The sequence below is a fragment of the Sabethes cyaneus genome, chromosome 2 (assembly GCF_943734655.1).
Source record: "Sabethes cyaneus chromosome 2, idSabCyanKW18_F2, whole genome shotgun sequence".
NCBI classification, from domain to species: Eukaryota; Metazoa; Arthropoda; class Insecta; order Diptera; family Culicidae; genus Sabethes; species Sabethes cyaneus.
In genome coordinates, this window is record NC_071354.1 from 29,596,079 (window position 1) to 29,619,807 (window position 23,729).

The window sequence follows — 23,729 nt, forward strand, 5'->3', positions numbered from 1 at the left end:
AAAAACGACGAACAGACGACAAAACATAAAGAAAAGCTTGCTAAAAGCCCAGAAAAAACAACAAAACTACAACAAAGTGATGACAAGCATACGACAAATACGAAGAAAAAACCACAAAGAGATGATAAAAGCACGGAGAAACGGCATCGAAATGATATTAACAATGAGATGACGAAAAGACTGCAAAAGAACGACAAAAATATGATAAAAAATCGCCAAAGAAGCAACAAAACATGCTAAAAAACAAGAAAAAACTACGAAAAAGTAAATAGATGCAGAAAAAGGGGATGAAGAAACGATAAACAGATGAACAATGAAAAGATGAAAAGCTACAGATGAAAAGAAAAGACAAAACAAGAATCAAAGGGTCAAAATCACTGGAAAGAGACAAAAAGACGATGTAAAGATGTCAGAAAGTCAGATGTCAAAAACAATGAGAAACCAAAAACAGTAAAAAAACAACAAAAAGCGACAAGAAGACGAGCACAAAAGCCAACACATAACACATTACAAAAAAGATGAAAAATTTAAGACAAAACGCGAAAAAAAACAAGCGACGAAAAATTAACAAGGAAAAATGGAATGTCGGTTAAACTTTCATATAAACTAAAATTTGATTAAATTTAGCTTCTTTCCTAATTTTAAAACGCAATTATAAACCTTTTTCGGTGATTAAAACACAGCTGGTAAAACTACGAATTTTTCTTCAGCAAAGTCTGGCATCGCTGCCCGCGGGAAGACGACAACGACGACAGCGACGGCGAGCAGCCGAAGAATAATAATCAAATCGGTCGATCGCAGATCAACCGCACCCTTGCCTCTTTCTGTTTTGTTGTTTGGTCTGCTGCATACTTCCTACCAGCGTGCGTGCTTGCGTGCGTACGCACGCTTGTGTTTGTGCGAGCTTCGCTCGTCGTCGGGCAAATTTTGCGCTGTGTGTTTTGATTGCTAGAGAAAAATGGGTCGCAATTAGCCGGATTAGCGATTTATTAATTACGGACCGGCTCGGGCCGGGCTTATTAACCAACAAGTGTCAGCAAACGGGGAAATAATAGAGTAGATTCCGTGATCGATGATCAACAGACTAGCAAAAAAAAAATGATAATGATGGCGATAGTCTAAAGTTTTCCTTTTCTTTTTCTAATTTTTTTCCCACAGGAAGTCGGTCTAATTTCGCTTACCCACATAACTCGCGGCAGCGTTCGGATCGAGAAGAACCCGAAGCTTTGTTTCGCCAACACAATCGACTGGAAGGCGATAGCACCCGGTTCGGATAACTACGTAAAGGTAGGTTTTGTCCCCGCACTAACTAACTACTAAATGCACTAAATAATAGTGCTCTTCTTCTGCATCCAAATTTAATCCGATAAATATTCAAACAACCGATGCCAATAATATCGTATCGACGACACATTTGTGTTAAATAAAGGCGAACAGCGAGAACAGCATGTCCAACTAAGGTGAAGCACCTTTGCGGGGAATGCTAAATTAAGAACCGAAGGCTATTCCGGCTGCTGCTGCTGCATCGGTCATTAAGTCATTTTATCGTTTTTTAATCATGTCGAGTAAATTAAGACAAATTTTTCGCTATTTTTAACACGGTGTGGAGATATTTGTATAAAAGACAAATTCGATGTCCATACTCGGAATCATTTTGTATTGGGGGAGCTTCGAAGTTTCCAGCTATTTGAATTGTTCGAGGGTAACCAACACACTTGCCGTGTTGTGTAATGTACTTCCTTTCATTAATTTTAACAGGTGTGCTGGATTTCCCAATGATACTGGGTCTTGTCAGATCTCTTTTTACTCCAGTTGAATTATTTTCTGTGTTGTTCGTACTTGTTATGCTCTACATTTAGCAAAGAAATCTTTTTCTTGTTTACTAGACACACCTAGACTAGATACAAGACGCAGTCTGAAGTGTTCGTTTCTTCTGACCCCGTTGAAACGAAGTCAATAAAATGTATTAAAATGTTCAGCTGCAATGTAATAAAATAATATAATAACCCACCGTCACGCGACGCATTATGTTGCGCGAATGCACTTTAAAGCTCGAGAAGGTGTTATACTTACCAAAGATGTTGGCTGAAATAAGAAACTGATCAACTGATTATTTACACTTACAACCTGTTGCAAGACACAGTTTCCGTAAGTTAACGCCAGTATCTGGATATTAACAGCCTTATTGCTCTTTTCCTAGACTCCTTTCATTGTGGTCCCTGTAATCTTTGATACAATAATCTAGGAATTTCCAATTAGGAGAGTTTCTAGCAGTTTGGATTAAATCCATCTACAGTGCTCTGCAGTGATATTCCCATCATAAAACAAAAATTAATTCGGTATCGCAACAATTTGCATCTTTTGTTCCTCTGTCTTTGTTTTGCTGTTGCTTTGGTTGCTCTGTTCGCCCGTGAATTCATCTTTTCATCTGTAGATCTTTACTCACAATTCTACCGGAAGGTTCCCGATGATTGAAATCTAGCTCAACAGCAGCTATTTTGCTTGTAGACAGGCCCGTCCGTCGGACAACCATTCAACCACGAATTTGCTCTGATTATCTGTGGCATTTTGATATATTTTTTCTATGAGCTTAGGGTCGAGTCTGTCGAAGTCTCCTCACAGTATAACATATTTATTCTCTTTGTATGCTATGGTATTTTAAATCATGAAAGGTAGTGTCCTATTACTACAGAAGTGAAAAAGTATGAGATGAATTTTTTTCTAACTATTAACTCGATTATTTGGTGGGCTCGCATTTTCCAAAAACAATTGAGATTTATAACAGTGTACAAGTATGAAATCGGTTTTTTTTTTGAAGAAATCACAGAAAAACACATGAAATTCTCTATGTTTCTCAAAGTTTTTCCTTCGATTTTTTGCCATATCTCTGTCCTATTTAAAAACAAATCATTCATCTAGCCACTTTCCTAAGAATTGAAGCGTTGCTGTCCAGCAAGTGCGTGTCCCATCATCGGTGCAAATAGATGGTAGTCGGAAAGAACCAAGTCCGCTGAGAAGGCCGCATGCGAAGGAGCCGCGTGCTTCCCAGTGTGTGATGGAGCATTGTCATACAGCAGAATCACTTTGTGATCTCTTTTTTCTGGTATTTTAGTCGTTTTTCATCAAAAGCTCGATTCAAGTTGATCATCAAATGGTCATTAACAAACATTCAGAGTACTATCGGCAAAAGTCAGATTTGAGAAGCTTATAGTAGAACAGACCCCTTTCGTCTATAGCGATATGGCCACAATTTTGGGCTGAAAAATGCTCGTCGTCTCTGTGAACTGTCTGATTAGAGCTTGACTTGAGGGGCTAGTTCTTATGACGTGGGTTTATTTTTCTTCGGCATTTTTACGAAAGTTAGAGTAGCAATAAGCAGGTATACTGACAGTCATCTTATACGTCCGACACCTCAGAGTGATCCATTTGATTCATATTGCACGTGCCCCAGGTTTTAACTATAGGAAACCTATCAAGCAGAAAACAACTGAAGCGAAAAAAAACTACTTAACTGAAGCACTCGCTGGGACATACTATGTATGTCCCTTTTACGTGAGCGATACAAGATTGGACATATGAATCATTAGCATCAATCTGGTTTATACTCCCACGCGGTTTCACTGCCGTGTGATTTGGTTTGGCTAATTGGCCGAGTAACATTTTGGGTTTTTTCACATGCTTATGATGATATTTATGATCAAAATTGGGTATGAAAACGGCAATAAGTGTACTATAAAACTCGTATTGATACTTGGGCGTAGTATTTTAAATTACCCACAAGCTAGGTTAGGGGTCTCGAAATAAAATTTTAGATTTGTTTCAATGTAACCTTCCTATCAATGTAACCTTTATTCAAACCTTCACATTAAACGTGCCGTGAAAGAGTCATTTAACCCTTTACTTTTTTGGCTCGTTGTCAAGCGTTTCTGCTCAATTATTTTTTATTAAAAAATATATCGAACATAATGCAAATTTTTTTTTTTTTTTTTTTTTTTGAGAAAAGTATCAACGCTAATCTATCGACGATCTCGACATTTTCGATCTGTTAGCGAAAAATATTCGTGGAAGTCAGTCGTTTGTTTAGTGTTAATTTTATCTCATTGCTTTCATTGAGTTTGTCTTTTCGGGTTCTTAAGTATGTTTTAACTAGAAGAATGGAGTGATTTTTCGGGTTGTTTCGGTATTACAATTTTATATTTAATTGTCTTACCATATTGTCTTCCTCCTGACGAACTAAATTTAGTGTTATTATTTTCACTATTTTGTTCCAATCACGAAATATTTTCTATCGCTTTTTGTCTAAATTATGTCCAAATTAGCTTTAACTTTGTCTATAATTTAGCGGAGTTTTCATGAACTACCTTTGAATTAAAATGTACACACAACACAATCACATTATGAAATAGTTTTTTTTAATGTATTTACCTTTTAACTCAGTGTTATAATATTTTGCCTGCTGTTTTGAATATAACACACATTCATTTTGACCGTAGGAATTATAGGAACAAGTACAGCGTGCTCTATAATTAGACCAAGTGAAGCAAGGCCTGGAATGTGTGGTACATTCGAGAATTTGGAGACGGCCAGCCATGGGCCGAGTTTGTTGACGAATTATTGTTATGCAGGTTAAATCCCAAAGAACATTGCACCAGGATAAGTCACTTTGATCGTAGGCCATCCGATGGAAAGGCGGGCGTAAAAAATTGCTTGATCGTAGAGACCTCGAAGCTGCGTTTATTTTCAGTTTCTTCTCTGCAAAGAATCCCTTCCTTGCAATTTACTGCGACTATCATATGGTTAGAGCTAAAACGGATTAGTCCACGGAAGGAACCACAATGCTGATCTGATAAACCACCTTTGAAATCCTCATATGATAGTGTCAATGGAAAATAAATTCGGTGTCCAACAAAACTCCAAGGTTGGCTGGTAATTATTGGTGTAGCAGTACCTTGAACTATTGAAGCCGCAGTCGTCTTTCGACCGTAATACAATACGAAAGATTTTCAGATTGTCAGCATACGTAATTCGATAACTACGGGGAAGCAATGGGCAGACGTCATTGAACGAAAAACGAGAATAACAGCGGCCCCAAATCACTACCTTGCGGCACGTCGGATTTAATCTGGAACTCCTGAGACTTGAAGTTTCCTAGTTTTACTGGTAGGAAGCGGTCGGAGAGAAACGATGTTAGCCAACGCTCGATCATCAAAAGCTTCTAGGTGCTTTAACTTTAGTAAAAGTTGTTAATGGTTGACACGATCTAACGCAGCTTTAATATCGGTGTAAATAGAATACTCTTGGGCTCCGTTCTCGATGTGCTAAGTTTTTGATAATTGAACGGTCACGACAGAACCAGCATTGTTCAGCTGAAATGTAATAAAGTAACATTGCTCTGTAAGCTTCACTTATGAATATTAATATTTTTTTAAAACGATGGTTTTTACAATTAATGGAGGGACGGTAGGGGAAAGTAATGATTTTTTTTTTGGGAATGGAGGGGAAAGAGTGAAAAGGAAGGGGGGGAGTAATAGGTAGCTACGCTTAACAAGTTGTCGTTGTGACTCCTATCTTTTGTCCAATGCTGGAAGGTGCATGGGTCGAACCAAGCTATAATCAGAGGTTATATAGGTTTGCAAAACAAACAGTAGTATTTGATTTGAAAGGCTGAATGACCAGGACGTCATTTTGGTATAACCGGGAATTAGTGAACCGATGAATTGGCCATAGCGGGATGTGCAGCAGACTCAAAGGATTTGCTTCATCATTCCAATACGGGGTTTTATAACACTAGCCCGAATACCAAAAGCCTGAATACCACATGCCCGAAGGGCACTAGCCCGAATGTAACACTAACTCGAATGTAACACAAGCCCGAATGCAGCACGAGCCTGAATGTAATACCAGCACGAATGTAACTCAAGCCCGAATGTAACATTAGGAGCTTCGTAACCGCAAGGTTACGACACTGCGAATCGACTGGCTGCGAAGTCTGTTGTATAAAAACAGAAGGTTAAGTTTTGAAACGGAGTGTAGCACTCAGGCTTTGCTTTCGGGTCGGTGTTGCGAAGCCCACACTCGTGCGGTCTAATTTCCTCACAGACGCGTCCTCATTCTTTCGGACCCTCGCTCTTATTTATTCATGCACTGCAACGAGTTTTTGCGAGTGTGTGTTTAGCTAACAGCTACGGTCGTCGCTCTCGTTCGTCGTTGAAGCCCGAGCTGCTGATACCAATCACTTGCGAGGGTTCGCACTCCCGCCCATGAATAAAATCGAGGGCGAAGATGACGAAGAAAAGGAAAAGTATTGCAAAATTTGTATCACATTTCTCCATTAGCATCACGGGCAACTGATTGCTCGTGAATTTGACCGATTCTTAATCATTTAGCCATTCCTCGACTTCGGCGATACTCTAACGCTCCTCTTGAAGGCGTTTTCTAGTAACTGTTTTAAGCTTATATTTCGATTGCCTAAAGCAGCTTCCTTCAGGTCCTCATCGTGTAGACCTGCTAGGGTATGCATACGGAGACTTACTTGCATTGCCGATTCGATAACTTCATGTTTTGATTCGTGCTCATCTACGAGCTATTTAGGTCCTAATATTCTTTTCTATACTCATGGAAGGTTTCATTTTCTCCCTGTTTCAATTTTTCTATTACATTTATCACCGTTTCAATGGACCGGTGCTCCCCAAATTCTTTTAATAAATGTTCTTTTACTTCAGGTCATGTGTCGGCCGCAATCTGGCATACCGTTGCCGCGGCTCTGCCTCTTCGTTTCACGAGTACAACATGGATTAACGGGGCATGTAATCCCTCTTTCGGCAATTGATTTTATAACACGTGCCCGAAACACCGATCCGAAAGCAAATCCTGGGTGCTACACTCCGTTTCAAAACTTAACCTTCTGTTTTTATACAAAAGACTTCGCAGCCAGCCGATTCTGCAACCTTGCGGTTACGGAGTACCTAATGTTACATTCGTGCTGGTATTACATTCGGGCTTGTGTTATTCGGGCTAGTTGCTTTCGGACTAGTGGTTTTCGGGCTAGTGCCCTTCGGGCATGTGGTATTCGGACTTTTGTTATTCGGGTTAGTGTTATAAACCACTAGCCCGAGAGCAACTAACCCGAATAACACAAGCCCGAATGTAACACATGCCGAATGTAACACTAGCCCGAATGTAACACAAGCCCGAATGCAGCACGAGCCCGAATGTAATACCAGCATGAATGTAACACAAGCTCGAATGCCCGAATAAAACCGAAAGCAATGTTGCGAATCGAACGAGAAGTCAATGATGCCTACTCACCCGCGAAAGAATATGAGAAGCATAGTATTCAACGGTTATAACGCTCACGCAGTCGTAAAAGAAACAGCCACCGTTGCTGTGTGCAGACATTCTGCTACCCACACACTCGCGCACGCACACACGTTTTCGGGCTAGTGGTAGTCGGGCTAATGTTAAAAAACCGTTTTACATTATTCACGTAATTTCTTCGTAGGAGCTAAAACTAGAGTTTATTCTGAAGTTTCTGATCAAATTTAGGAAGGAATTGTAGTGTTTCTCTGAAACTTCTGCACTTTTTTCTGAACCGCTGTAGACGGCTTTCGATATGTTTGTGTCGTTATTTTTTTTACATTTCCCATCTTTCTGTCCCACTATTATTAGTCATCCCTGATCGCTCTTCCCTATCGGAACCACAATTGGAAAGTACGGCGAGGCATAAGAATGGAACCGTGCCGCCTAATTTAAAAATTGCGAGGTTAGAGATGCTCCCGACTTTAAAATTCTTCCTATTTTAGCCTTGAACGTACGAAGAAACTTCTAAAAAATCTGGTCTCGTAAGCAGCAACAAGTGTTTCAGCATTATAAGATTAGATAAGTCAAAATTCACGATCATAAAACTGTAACTATCGAATTATTATTTTTATAGCCACATCAAGTTCAGCATAAATTTTAGGATTTGTAAGCTTCCAAATATCTTGATCTTAGTCAGTAACAGACACAAAAGGATTACATTAATCCAAAATTAACATAGGAATTTTAAAAACAAATGCCTTACGGTCACTAAAATAGCCGCAAACATGCGGTGTATGACTCGTCTTTCAACTATGAGTGAACACGTTTTTTTTTCTCGCTAAAATCTACCAACCAGACGGCATTATAAAACAATGCGCTCGCGATCATCGCATTAGCAGCGTAATTAATCAAGCACCCCCTTGCTTGCTCTGAACTAACTAAAAAGGTACAAAGATCTCTAAAACTTGATACCGGCTGTTCGGTTGGCAATGAATTTATCATATCCAAGCCATAAATCTTTCTGACGCCTTTCTCTTCTTTCGTGACATCATGTATCATTTTTAGTCAGCTTCGTTCGCACAACCAACGGAACAAGTTCCTTGGAGATGAGCCGCCCCAACCGGACAACGACGACGACGTCGACGACGATTGCGGCCAGAGGCGGCGGTGCAATTGAAGCCGTCCAACCTAACCTTAAATAGCGCGCGGCTCGTTGGACACGTCTATATCTTCTTTGCTCCGTTTGCGATTGCAATGACGACGACAGCCGCGGCGGCAACAACGACGGCGGCGGCGGCGGCGGCGTACGAGCAGCGTCCGGTTTGCGCGGGCGTGCGTACGAGCAGCGAACCAAAACAAACCTGTTGTCTGTCTGACAGTCAGCGGAACGCATTCAACGCCCCCGCGCGTCATTATCGACGGTTGCCGGTGCGGTGCGGTGTTGTCGCCCGCGAATGCGAATGCCGCATATGATGGATCCTGGGCACATTACCCGCGGCGGCGTGCGGCAGTCAGTGGAACCGGATGAGTTCCGACCTTTTCAGGTCTACACTGTGTAAACACTGACTTGACTGCACAGAATAGGCGTTTGTTGGGTATTATGGTAGTAATACAACAACAACAATAACAGCATCAACAATTCGGACAAGCAAGCGAATGAATGACTGAATGAATGGATGAGTAAATTTTTGACGAAAACGAACGGCTCGCGACAAACGGCCATTCATAAAAAGCTCTGAACCCCCGGTCAGGCGATTGCAATCTAGTTATTGGTGCCCACTCTCTGCACGGTATTGTGCATTCTATTTTGCATAGGTGTTCATTGTAGAGCTATCAGTGATAAGATTGTTTACTTGCGTCATTTCCGGTAGGTGTAAATCGAATATTTACGGCACTTCCGGAGGGGTTTCGCAGCTGCGGAAGGGTTTTTGGGGCCCAACGAGGTTCGATGTTACCATTTTTTCCTCCGAATCGAACTACTTTTGAAACAGTAAAAATAAATGAAATAAAACTCCTCCACATTGTGAGATCTAAACCAGACAAATCGCACTTTTGTGTACAAAAAATGCTAACCCGTAGAATGTTTTACCTCATGTGCACGGAATCGACAACGACTGGCGTCATCCGTGGCCGTCCATCCGAAAGAGAGCGATAGAAAGACAAACCTACGCACTTCCGACGTCAGTTTCGCTGACGCTGCAACGTTAATTTCTGTATTACCCGTCAAGAGAAGCCCACAGTTAGTTCGTGTGACACAACTGTTGTTGTGGCACAATTGGCGGATGAAGTCATTTCGGAGTGAATGACGCATGACTTCTTTCAGAGAAAAAAACAACACTCATCCAGCTTTTTGACTTTTCGAATACAAGCTGCTGTCCCACAAGTTTCGAGTGCTGCTGCTGCTGCGGTCGCAAACCGTCGTCGCTCGTCGTAATGACACTCCGGCTTTCCGGATAATTCAATTAAAAATCCACTTTCTAGGTCAACAGCCAGACCGGCCAGTCAGGCAGCAAGCAGCAACTGGTTCTCGTTTCAGCGCACAGTGCCACACCCACAGACGAATTTTCTATTCCGCCAAATAAATCGCACACAACACAGTTAGCGGGGCGGGGGGTGTGGGTGGACGGAACGGGACGGTAGGAGATACATGCAATGCGATCCATATAGCAGCGGCAGCAGCAGCCGTTCGATTTGTTTACATCGTCGCAATAAACAACGCAATTTTGCAACTGGGTCGGGGATTTTTTTTGTGTGTGCGGGGATTTTTACTTCGTTTTGCCGCACACCACCGGAAGGGGGAGGTGGGAGCGGAAAGTGGGAAACGAGGGAACGTGAAGTGTAGTTTAGCAATACCGTGTGTGGGCGTGCGACATATTACCCGAGGAATGAAAGTGATTGTGCTAAATTTAGATTTTTTTCAGACTGGAGAAAACGTAAACAATTTCGATTATTTTGTTTTGGCGAGCAGCGCTGCAAGCTTAACCATTATGTTTAGTTAGACTTTGACCTCTGAATTCGAGGGGTTTTCAACTGGAGAATGTTTCATTTATGGCGGCCGATGCCGTTAAAATTGAAATTAATGGCGATAGATATTGGTCCCAGAAGGCTGCCTTGCGGGATGTCAAAACTCAAATAGTACGCAAGCAATGCAAATCAGTTCCAAATGGAACATCCCAATGGAAGTTGAAACACCATGCGTCCCAATTCCTAATCGTTGGCTGGGTTGAACTAGACAGCGAATTAGCAACTGTTCGACTTTCTCCCAGAAGGTTGCGGTGGCGCTCGTTCGTCAACTGCCAGTAGAGCGTGTAATCGCTAACCAACCTGTGAATTGACCAAAGTAGACGTAACACAACCGGCTACAGAGAGCCGGGAAGCCACAAAAGTTCAACTTTCAAACAGTGGAACTGCATTGCTTGAATTTTATCGCTGACTTGTGAGTGGAAAAGTCGGTCGCAGAAGTGTGGTTACTTTGAAAGAACGCTAGTGAATAAAAATTTACTTGTTAGAACTAGATTGACGATTTACATCTGGAAATATGGTTCCTTTTCGTTGACAATATTCGAATCGCGGCTGGGCGGTGCTGCTAGACAGAGCCAGTAGGATTGTTGCGCTAGCCCAGTAATTGTCCTGTACTCTAACAGCCAGCTGCGAAGTCTGTCGAAAAAGAAGGGTCAAGTCTTAGAAAGGCTTTTTTGGACTCGAAATCAGAGCTCAAAAGTTAAAATTAAATTAGTCTTGCAATGGGGATTATACAAATGGGAAACGGGATATACAATTTGACTTGAAATTGAACTTGACAGTGGATAATAAAGCGCCAAAAGGAGGACAGAGGTCGTCAAGAATTAGAACAACTATCCCGAGCTAATGACACGCGCAAATTTTATGAGAAGGTGAACCAAACTCGGAAGGGCTACACACCGAAACCTGACATGTGTAGGGACGAGGGAGGGAATCAAATCACAAACGAGCGCGTGGTGGTCGACAGATGGAAGCAGTTCTTCGATGAACACCTCAATGGCGAGGTCGCAGAAGGAGGCAAAACGGAAATTAACCTAGGAGCGCCCATGGAAGATAGTAATGTCCTAGCATCTGATCTCCAAGAAGTCAAACGAGAAATCGGCTGAAGACCAATAAAGTCCTGAGACTGGGAAGGACCGCCTACCGGCAGAGCTTTTTAAACATAGCGGAGAAACGCTAGCAAAGGCTCTACACTGGGTTATTTCGAGGATTTGGGAGGAGGAAAAGCTACCGGAGGAATGGGTGGAAGGAGTGGTTTGTTCCAACTACAAAAAGGGTGATCGGCTAGACTGCTGCATCTACCGCGGTATTACGCTGGTAAACGCTGCCTACAAGGCACTCTCCCAGATCCTGTTACGCCGGTTGTCACCGATAGCACAAGGTTTCGTAGGGTATTATCAGGCGGGTTTCATGGGGGCTCGTGCAACTACGGAACAAATCCAAGATCTTGCAGAAATGTCGGGAGCACAACGTGCCCACGCATCACATCTTTAATGATTTCAAAGCAGCATACGGTACAGTCGATCGAGACAAGCTATGGCAGATAATGTAGGAACACGGTTTTCCGGGACTGATCAGAGCTACATTGGATCGAAGGATGTGTTTCGTACGCATCTCTGGGCCACTCTCGAGTCCCTTCGAGACGCGGCGAGGGTTGAGACAAGGTGACGATTTATCCTGCATGCTGTTCAACATCGCTCTTGAGGGGGTGATCCGACGAGTGGGCATCGAAATGAGAGGCACGATTTTTACCAAGAGTAGCAAAATTCTAGGCTTTGCAGATGACTTCGATATCATTGCCAGGAACTTTGCGACGGCGGAGGCAATCTACGCCAGACTGAAAGCGGAGTCTAGGAGAATTGGGCTAAAAATAAATGCGTCGAAGACCAAATACATGAAAGGAAGAGGCTCAAAGGAAACAAATGCGCGCCTCCCACGAACGGTAACCGTTGACGGCGACGAACTAGAAGTGGTAGAGGAGTTCGTGTATTTGGGATCGCTGGTGACCGCGGACAACAACACTAGTAAGGAGATCCAGCGGCGCATTCAAGCGGGAAATCGGGTTTACTTTCCCCTTCGTAAAACGCTACGATCAGGAAGCATATGCCGCCGCACGAAGCTAACAATGTACAAAACCATTATTAGACCGGTAGTTCTTCATGGACTTGAAGCCGTGACGTTGCTTACGGTGAACATACGCGTCCTTGCTGAGTTTGAGCGGAAAGTGCTGCGGACGATATTTGGCGGAGTACAAACTGAAAGCGGAGAGTGGCGGAGGCATATGAATCACGAGCTACAGACACTGCTTGGGGAGACTCCCATCGTACATCTATCGAAAGTTAGCAGGCTACGGTAGGCCGGACGCGACGTAAGGATGCCGGACGACAGTGCGACGAAAATAGTCCTCTTCAACAACCCCACCGGCACCAGGAACAGGAGGGCCCAACGTGTACGATGGGTCGACCAGGTCGAAAGCGATTTGCGACTTCTGAGACGACTAGGAAATTGGCGACAAGTGACCCAAGACCGAGTTGAGTGGAGACGAGTGCTTGAAACAACACGAGCCACCCCGGCTGTAGGCTGAACAAGAAGTGGATAATAAAATAAACTTAAATTTTGACATAGACAGAAAATTAGACACGAGAGTCTCACTCTCACACACGTTTTACTCTTTCCTATTCCTTTTTTGCTCTTTAATAGCCCAATTTTTCTATTTTTTCGTTATTTCTTCATTTTTGTACCGTTTTCTTGGTTTTCGTTGTCACTGTCCTTCTTTTTCTTTATTTTCTCGTTTTTATTTTTTCTGTTCTATGTTTTCACTGTGTTTGTTCCGTTTTTCTTCGTCTTTTTTTCTTATTTTCATTCCTGTTTTCATTTTATTTTTCATTCATTTTTGTATAACTTTGTTTTCCGTCTTTTCTTTTCCCTTTTTCCTTTTTTCGTTTCCAGGTTCCGTCTCTTTTTAACTCTCCTCTTTCTTGTTTTTTATCTTCGTTTGTTTCGTTGTTGTCTATAGATGCCCCGTTTTCTCTTCTTTTCTGTTGCGTTTATTCTATTTTGGCCCTATGTTTTCCGGTTTTCCTTTTTTAAGTCCCGTTTTTCGTTTTTTTATTCTCTAGTTTCATTTTTTCGATGTTATTTTTTACCTGGTTTTCTTTTCTTGTTTTTCTGTCCTATTTTCCCATCCCATTAAAATTTTTATTTGGTTCCTTCTTTCTCTTTTTACATCCTGTTTGACCTCTTATTACTGTACTTCTCATTTCCTCTATTGGTTTTCTTTTATCTCTTTCTATCTTTCAGTATTATTCTGTTCCCTTTTGGTTTCTCTTGTGTTCTGTTCCGTTTTCGTCAATCTTTTCTTTTCTGTTGTACCACTTTCTCTGGCATGTTTTTTTCTTTTTCTGTTCCGTCTTCCCTCTATTTGTCTCGTTTTCTCTACTGGTTTCTCTCGTTTTTCTTTGTTCGCTGTTTCCTCTTTCTGCCATTTTGCACCCTTTTCAGTCATAATTTTCCTCTGTTCCAGTCTCGTTTTTTTCCGGGGTTATAAGAGTCGCCTTCCAGCATTAGGATCCTCCCATGTAATAATCAATTTCGCTGTACCAACTTTAACCCACGTGATGATTTGTTTGTTTTGAGTTGAGAAGTGCCATATTTGCTTCAGACCTTAAGGATTCAGGTTGGCAATCCACTCCATCATCCAACCTTCCACATATGATATTAAGAGGAAATGTGGTATATATGGGTATATAATGAAGTGTGGTATATAATAGAACAATCTCACCAGCAGTCCTTCGTATGAAATAGAATAGCGTCCTTTGAAGTTCCATAAGTGCTTCTAATACTTAATTTAATTTTTTCATTCTGATATCCATGTGCAGTATTAAAACTCGTTTTGGCCAAAGTTTTTGCTACATAGCAAGAGATGTTTCATAAGCTAAAACAAAAAAAAAATACAATAACTAAATTAGGCTTACCGATTAGCAAGGCCGTGTGGCTCCGCCGTCTGCCCAAAGCCCCGGTTTTGAGATCAGGCAGCCGGGAACCACCCAGCATCGCACCTCCTAGCTTGGCTACTCAAAAGAGCATTACCAGGTATGGTCACGTGGAGGCGCTAGGTAGAGGCTTGGGATGGCTAGAGCTATATTGGACGTTTCTCATTTGCCTTCCCCATTTCATACCCACACAGTAATTTTTTTTCGCCGTTAATCAGCAAACTTTTGCTGATTTTTGACAAGCTGAGTTTTCAGTTATAAATTCAGTAAAATATTTTTGCTGAAATGATCAGTAACTTGAAACGTCAAAGCTTTACTGAAAATTCAGTTCATATGATTGGTTTGCTCATCACTCAGTAATTTGAATTTGACAGCTTTTTGCTGACAAAATTCAGCGAAATTATGTAATTTTTTGGTTTTTTTTTAATTTATAGATAAAAGTATGTGTTTTTATTAAACATTATTTATTTGGCATGGCATTCAATCATTGTTGACATGGCATAACACCGAATACATTTTTATATGTTGCCGAATACTAGCTGATGGCAGGAGAACATTTCTTCTGAAAAATAGAAATTTGTACGAACCATATCTAGTAGTCAAAAATGTACTCACCTAACACCACTTCCACTTTGAAGACATTGTTTTCAATGTCCGAAGAGCTTCTACGAGTGCAGGATCCATAGTTATTTTAAATTTTAATTTCACAAACGAAAACGTTATAAACCCGCGCTTATAAGTATATTCAACATGGCGGTCGATTTGACAGTTGGGTTACTGGGCATTCAGCACTCATCAACGGTTTGCTTATTTTCAGTAAACAGAAATCAAATTGCTGATGTTCAGTAAGGAATTTTTTTGCTGGTTTAATATCAGCACACCATATTGCTTAAAACCAATTTCAAAATTTGGTGTGCATAACGTCAAACCTACAAACAACTTTACAAAAATGAAGAGAACTGTGTTTATTTTACAGCAAGAGACGAACTATCTACCGGTAATTCATCTGCTAAAACTATGCTAAGAAAATTGACTTACATTTTCATACGAAACTTTTCGCTTGTACTGTTTAATTCAGAGATTTCATGAGAATTTTTGACTGAAGTAAATATTCAGAAAAATCGATTCTGCGGCCATAATTTAGGAACAACATGAAATGTTATGAAAATTTTATCATTAAAAGACTATAAACTGACAAACTCACAGATTCGAACCCACTACTCCTTCCCAGGTCCTGTGGCTCGCCGGTAGTGGTGATCCTTCAAACCACCGCGGACTGAACAAAAGGAATACTCCACAACTTCCTTATTAGGCGGGCGAAGTACTTCAAACTGCACCGACACTGGCGGGTTCGTAGACGTCTATCGTAGTGAAACCACCGGACGAGAAGTTTAACCTAACTTGTTAACTGAAAATATTTAAAAATACTTCCATGTGCCAGAACACAATTTTTATAATTTTATAAGTATTCCACTAGTATTTCAGGTAAATAAAGCACTTCGCGGAGAGTGCTTCCGTTAAGTCATTTTTTATCGCTTTTTTTGCTGCTTGTGTTGATGGGTATATATATATGAGGCCTTTGCGCTTATGTTTTGCCGATCAATATGGATCAAATGGATCTTTCCGATTCCGATCCGAAGTATCTGACGATTTTTATTTTGTTTTCCGGTCAACAATTCTAGCCGGACTTTCATGAAAAAAGCGTAGAAAAAATAAACCCACGTCACAAGAGCCAAATTCACGAGCCAATTTGATTTGTTTTTTCCGATCCAAAATGAAACACATGAATGTCTTGCGAATTTCCCGAAATGGGCTAAGTGTAATTCAGCCTAGACGGAGATTCTTCTAAGTTCCACTGAATCAAACCACGTGCTTCCATGACAAGATTGTTGCTTGTAACCTTTTTACGCGAGAGTATCGCGTATAAATTGCTGTCCGCGAAGAGGAGATTGATTCTAGTATGTCCGCCAAGGACCTTCTGGTCTTTGAGATGGGCCCATTCAGGGATTCCAATGTATCATTTGACAATGGGACCAAGATCCATAAGCAAGTTTAGTTTGCCTTTACGCCTCGTTGTGTCGCTGGTTACCGACAGCCGCAATTGCCAGCAATTAGGCCATAGGACCATAAGGGCGGGAAGTATTATACGGATGAGGCACACGAAAAAAGTGCTCACTTCGCTTGAACTCTCGACATGCCCGCGTACAAATTGCTCACGCCTCTCTAAGGCTCTGTCATTTAACAATTCAAAAGCAAACGATCCATTTGAGATATCTTTTTTTGTCATAGCTAGAGGTCTAGGAATTGGGAATAGCTGTCTTTCCATAATTTTCTTAAAAACTGACACGTGTAATGGCGATTACTAAGAAATCAAGAAAAAAACATCTTCATTTTCATCTAAGATTCAACCAGAATCAGGACTTTTGAAATTTTCACTTATTGTGGACTGGTTTTTGAAACATCTTTGGCATTATTAATGCCCTCAAAACTCTTCTACGGGCAATACATTATCAGTACGAATCAATAATTAGATAAAGAAAATGGTAGAAGAAAGTGATGAAATATAGGTATTTTATCATACCTCGTTTTATTGATAATGCCATACTATTTATCACTTATTTTATGTCGGGACTGTGGTTATTTTTTCAACGAGAGAGGCACGAAAGCAAACGATGCTGAACTGCCATACAAGCACACCTACCGTATGTAACCACCCATTTATATGAGATTAATCTGAATATTCTAAAATTTTCTTGTAAATCTAGTACTAACAAACACACTCAGGCACATCAGAACCATTGGTAATGACAAAAAAGCAAGTATTTTAATGCTACCTAATCCAGTTCCAACTCGTCCCAACGTGTTATGTGCTGGTCTGCCTTTTTATTCCAAAGCGGCAATCATCAAAATACGAAAATTGAATCACAGTATCCAATCCGTGATGCCTGTTTCATCTGTGGTTTAGTAGTTGAGAAATTACAGAAAAAATAATTCCAAAAAAACTTTAAAAAAGTTCAAGAAAATTCATATATTATTAGACGTGTACATTTGCTCGCTCTGCCAACGAAAGACCCTTAAAATCAAGCTCGTCATTTTGATATACTGGCTGTACTTTCCCCAGTATAAACAATTGACTTTAATGGAAAATTTCCTACCCTTGCAGCTGATTAAAAGTGACAAAGTTATCACACATGTACGCTAACTTTCAAATCTGATTGTTTCCGATAAACCACCAAAACCAGATTTAGTTCCATCTGAAACAAACTGGTTCATTTTTCCTGCTTCTGCTTCAGAAAGAGCGTGATAACGATCTCGTTAATCTAAGTCTGAGTCTGAGACTGCTGTTGTAGTATATGCTCTTACTCACTTACAATCTCGCGTTGGCAAATTAATCGGACGGGCTGCTGTCAACAGTAGCAGGAATAGGAAGGATGATTGCGTCGAGGGTGGTCGAGTCAAACAATTATACAGTGACGGTCGCGTCACTTCGTGTGCGTGCGTGCGTGCTCTCTTTCTCTTCTCTCACTCACATGACATCGATGTGTCACAATTAAATAATTTGAATTCTAGACTATCTTCGGATGAGTGCTAAACATTTTTGCGCTCAACTGTCATCGTGTTAGGACAGAGGGACAACAGTGTGCAGTGCAGAGGATTCGGCTGAACTGCCAAAGTATGTATCGTAAAGCGGTGATACTTTGGACGTTCACCAAATACTGACCACCAATACTGACCACCAATACTGTCGAAGGGAAAATTCTACTGACTAGCCCCACTCTACGTTTGCATTCGAGAAAACACTAACAATACAGCACCGGGTCCGCTTTCTAACTAACGGAGCTACGTGGCAATAGTGAAATTGCAAAGCAAATAATAAATTCACCTAACAGCAAGGTGGCCATACTTAGGTCATATTTACCATACTAATTTAACATATATAGATCACTCTTTTTGACCGTGAGGAAAGACAAAAAAATGTGCGTCCGCTCCTTGCCACCGGCCGGCCGGCCGCTGGTCGCTGCTGCGCTGGTGTTGATTGACAAAGTCGCGCACTGTTTATCGTCGTCGTCGTGTCGGTTCCACCCACCACATCGACCGCTTTCTATCAGAATCGGTTGTTGGGTTGATCCGACAACAACGGATGGTCTGGTCCTTCGTGCGCGGGTGTTGAAAAAAGAAAACGAAAACGAAAAAAAAAACGCGAATCGATCGATTGCCAAACCGATTCAATCAATCAGTTAATCGTTTTTCTGGTCACGAGCAGAATATGAAGAAAGCGGAAATCGCCGGTTGAGATCAGCCACAAAGGGTGGTGTTGATGGAGGAAAACCTTTGTCCTGTTGTGTGTTTCACGGGCTATCCCGTGGTTTTGATGAGACCGGGTGTGCAATTCATTTGTTTTCCTAACTACCTAAATGATAATATTATTACAGGACGAATGTAAAAAATGTGTGTATTAATGATTTTTTCGTTTTCTTTCTTTCAGGTATGTGGAAGCTCAGTTATAGTTGTAGCAAGTAAGTTACAGTTTGTCGCTATTACGTAAACTGCAGGTAGTACTACAATCTATGCATCGAAGATTATCACTATTAATTAGCTGTTTTCAAGACAATGAAATTGGTTCACCTCTCCGAATGAGTATCTATGTTGGCTTCTAGAAGTCATCCTCGTTTCAATTTCGCCACTCGACGCATCTCGGAATTTTACGAAAAGATTCAGTTCCTACCTGTGTGGTAGAGTTCTACGTGTGCAGCTTGCCTAATACTTCTCTTCCCGGCATATCAAGCTGTCGGGAGTCCACAAGGCAGTAACATGGGACCTCTTCTGTTTTTGCTGTTTGTCAACGATATTGCTTGGCTGCTTGGAGTACAGCTTCAGAGGCTCTTAGATGAGTTTTGTTGGCTGGTGTAGGAAAAATTGGCCAGTTATCAGCATAGCAAAATGTCAAGCAATGACTTTCCATCGGATCGCCAGTTCGCTTGTTTTCAATTACAAAATAAATTAACGTGTACTTACAGGAGTCGATCAAGTCATTGACCTTGGGGTACTGCTTGACGCAAAACTCATCTTCAACTTACATCGTACCACGGCACTCTCGACTCGCTTTCCGCTTCCGACAGCTTGAGTTAAAAGCTAAAATAGTACGTGACTTCAGGGATCCTCACTGCTTGAAGACGCTATTGTACTATTCGTTAGTTCGTCCTCCGATTGAAAATGCTTGTTTGGTTTGGTGACCTATCAGTTGTCATGCGTGTCGAACGGGTGCAAAAACTTGAGGCTTGCGTTGAGAGGCTTTCCACCGCTTCCCAATCGTTACCACCCTGCGTAGCGTACGGTGGTTCAGCAAGCAATGTTCTCAGACCTTCTCAGATTTTTATAAATATAGGTCCTGTTTATCGATATTTAAGATTAACTATACTAGGAAACCTGAATATCTATTTACTATTTTGCAACCCCTAGGAAACTTGAGAACTAGAAATTTTTCCGTGCCGCGTCACAGCACCAGAGACTACAGTTCGTCACTTTTCGTTAGAGGCATTGTCCATTGGAACTCACTACCAACTTCGATAAAATCGAGCTCAAGCACGAGAGTTTTTAAGCGTCAGTTGCTTGCACGGCTCAACAGCACATAGTTATTCCCTTAATACAAAGTACCCAAGTAGCACACATTAGGTCCATCTAGTTGAAGCAACCGAATTACGACTGAAATTAGTCATAATTCAGTTACCACAACTACTTTGTAACAACCGTGCTAGTAGGGTAGAGGAAACACAATATCACTTAGAATAAATATCAATTTAGAAATAAGTTTGGTAGTCCAACTAAATTCGAGATCAAATCTTATTGTAACAATTCAAAAGGCTTTGCCTTACGTTACATATGTCAATAAATAAATAAATAAATGTGTGTGGCAAGGATTTTAAATAACGAGATCAATTCATCGACCATCCTGTTTTTTGAGAACTGCGTCGTGCGTCGCAATGCGTCCTCCGTTCTTTTAAGACTAGCTACTTAAAAATCGAATAAAAATCAGTGGAGATAGAGCCAAAAATTTCATTGAATGCACGCTAATTTTTGATGTCGGGACATAAAGGTCTTCAAATGGGTAGAACTGCTGATCAACGTGACCTTGTACCATCGAACAGAAAATAAAATACTCGGGTGATGCGCCACTACATTTGGAGAGTATGGCAGGTGTGGTAGAACTTCCCACCCAAGTAGCATACTTTAGGTTCATTTTGTTGAAGCAACCGAATTACGACTGAAATTTGTCGTATTTTGGTTACCATAACAACTTTATAACAACCGTGCTTGTAGGGCAATCAAGTGTTTACGAGTAAGTTCCGAATGGCATTCATTCCGTAGTCCTGAAACGCTCTCTAAATACCTGTATGTTGCGCTTAGCTACGGCTTTCAATCTGTCTTTGACTACGAAAGTTTTTCCCGAGTGCTGCAAGGAAGAGGTGTACGAAAAGGGGTGCAATCAAATCTTTGTTAATTACCGACCGATGCTGTCTTTAAACTATTTGAACTAATTATTCTGGAAAAGTGTATCCAAGATTGCTCACATTGTATCTCTCCTGACTAGCATGGATTTATGCCAAAGTGCTCGACGACAACCAGTTTAATCGTCTTTACATCGTTCATCATCCGTGCAACTCAAAAAGGCTGTCACATCAAATATACTGACCTTTCTGATAGATTTGGATCGTATAAACTATGAAAACCATCCCACAAATTGGGCATTAACGACATTCTACTGACTTGGCTACGCTCCCACCTTACTGGCACAAAATCGGCGAATGTGTTTCATTGCGCTTCATGGTTACTTCCGGCGTTCCCCAAGGTAGTCATTTGTGGCCGTTTTTGTTTGTACTGATACATGAATGACGTGAGCTAGATCTTCAAATGTTGGAGATTATCATATGCCGACGACTTGAAAATGCACCATACATCGAAAAGCCCGAATGGCGTCCACCTCCTGCAAAAGGATCTGGAAACCTTTGACGAATGGTACCGAATACACAAGATGCCACTAAATGTGTCCAAGTGTTCGGTCATCTTCTTCGGCTGTCACCGTAACATGCGTCTGCATGACTACATCCTACGTGAGACGCTCCACGTTGTATCCAAAACTTCCTCACAATTAGGATTTCTGTTCCGTTTTACTAAAAGCTTCTAGCATGTATATTGCCTAAAATCATTATATTACTCGCTGGTTAGTTTTATGTTGAAATACTCCACCATTGTTAGGTCTCTTTTTTACCTAAATGCAATTCTCATCGGATAGAAGCAGTTCAGTGGAAATTGGTTCGGTTTGCCGACACCAACGCTATGCTGGCTGGCATGACGCCCGTATTCTACCGGGTTACGAAGCTGTTGCAAGTTCGTTAATTTAGAACCGCTGAAAGGAAGGTGCAATGTGGCTGGCTAAGGCGTGTAATGGTAAAAGAAATTTGTTCCATAGGTCGAGCCCTTGATAAGTTGATAACCACTGATTTGTCTGCCTATTGGTTCATTTGTGGTTGTTTGTGTTGGAAAATTGAAGGTGGATGCGCGGTTGATAAATAGCTTATTCTCTGGTAGCATTTCTTTTAGAAATACAGTCGATATACTGAGACTGACATGTGGTGATTGAAGGTTAGAATATTTACCAATTTATCAAGGGTTAATTTTCAGCAGCGTTTCCCCTGATATAGAAATGAGTAAAAAAATCACATTTAATTCATATACAAACCCCTTCCGGATCTGCTAGAGAATGACAAATTTGTTCAAATTATAACCTTGAAATTTTCTAGATAGCACCGGATTGATTTTTACGCGTTTCACGCGTTTTAAATTGTTTGCTCCAAGCCAAGTTTCAATAAACCCGTGCATAAAATGTGAGTGTGATGAATTACAGCAGCTGATAGTTATTCTGATTTTAAGTCTAGCGCTGCCAATGAACTTACAAATTTTTTTTTGTTACAAATCTCTACCGATGATGCTCAAGCGGCAGCTCGGTCAAAAGGAAACGTGCTAGGAAAAAATCTCTTCTCTTAGCGCGTCACCCGATGAAAACTAGGAGCGCGCTCGCTGTACAGGGAAGAAGCAGTACATTTATTGGTTGAAGCAGACTGTCACTTTATCCTAATTTTACTATTTCGTAATTAAACCGTGCCCACGCAAAGTTATGCGCGTTTATTCAATTTAAAAATCGGCCAGTAGACCAGCCATCTTTTAAAGCTAAACCAGTCCCGTCGAGATGTATTCGCTTTGAACAGCTGAGGCCTTCTCGAACGTGTGATCTATACATAACCATCAGCCTCTGGCTGACAGTGAGAGGCTGGTTGGAAACGTTAGAAACTATTCTCTTCGGCGGTGGCCATAATTTTTCTAATACCGATTCCGAATTGATCGAATTTGAAATTTTCTAGGTTAAGCCAATTTGGTTAGCAAATTTCTGGACACGGAAACTGTGTCCAGCAATATTTATGTACAAGGTGCCCTCTCTCTAAAGGCATGCTAAATCGAAATTCAACTGAACGACGACGAGGTACTTTCGATTTCGGAGCTGCTGAAATCGACAAAGTTATTCTAATTTATTGCGCAGATATTCAAATTTTAAATCCATCAGATGATGGAGAACATCCAAGCGAGACGCTAGTTTGAACCATTTCGGTACTGGGCAGAAACAGCGCTAGAAAATTACCCACATCCAATTCCAAATCCTCACAAATCATTCTGGGACTGCGCTTCGTTTAACACCCGACCGTCACGTCGTATCGCACAAACCCACACTGCCAATGGAAAACAAAACGTCGACGACGACGACGACGACGACGACGCCCCCTCTCGATAGTATTTATTGTCACCTCTCCAAGCGACGATTAACCACAGTCAGTAAAAGATTTGATCTTAATCACCGATTGTTAGCTTTGATTACAGCGTAGATAAATCTCACTCGCCGCTGCGCCGCCGCCGGCCGGTTCAGCTTACTCGGGCGGGCGTTACGGTCGGGCGGCATCGAGTGTGTGAGCCATGGCGGCAGCAGCGGCTCATCGCGGAAAATATATTGCGACTCAAGCGGGCCGAAATTATAATCAAATTATTTAGAACGTCAAATCCAACCACAACAAGTGGACGGCTGAAAGATAGGCGGCGGCCACCAGGCCAGTCAGTCAGTCAGTCGGTCAGTCAGTTTCGTTTAGCTGAGACGGACCACCACCGCAAAGCTGCGAGCAAAATTCCTTTCAAAATAACCGAGATCTAAATCGCTTTAGTGGATCCACTTGATGAAAAAGTGCTATTTTTACTTGTGAGTGAGAGATCCACTTCCACAACTCAGTCTCCGACGACTCAGTCCGACAACAGTACAGTGGCTTTGCAGAAGTTGGCGGAGGGAAAATACGCAGTCGTGAGGAAAATAAACAAACA

The 23,729-nt window shown here is 41.4% G+C and overlaps 1 protein-coding gene across 4 annotated transcripts in view; it reads left to right on the forward strand.

Annotated features, from left to right (window-relative positions):
- Positions 1-23,729, forward strand: part of LOC128736904 (insulin-like receptor) — a 153,013-nt gene that overhangs the window by 46,346 nt on the left and 82,938 nt on the right. For all 4 annotated transcript variants that reach the window (XM_053831410.1, XM_053831411.1, XM_053831409.1 and 1 more), the window contains exon 4: positions 1,159-1,287. In XM_053831410.1, coding sequence (XP_053687385.1) covers positions 1,159-1,287 — 129 coding nt within the window. The remainder of the gene's footprint in view (positions 1-1,158; positions 1,288-23,729) is intronic.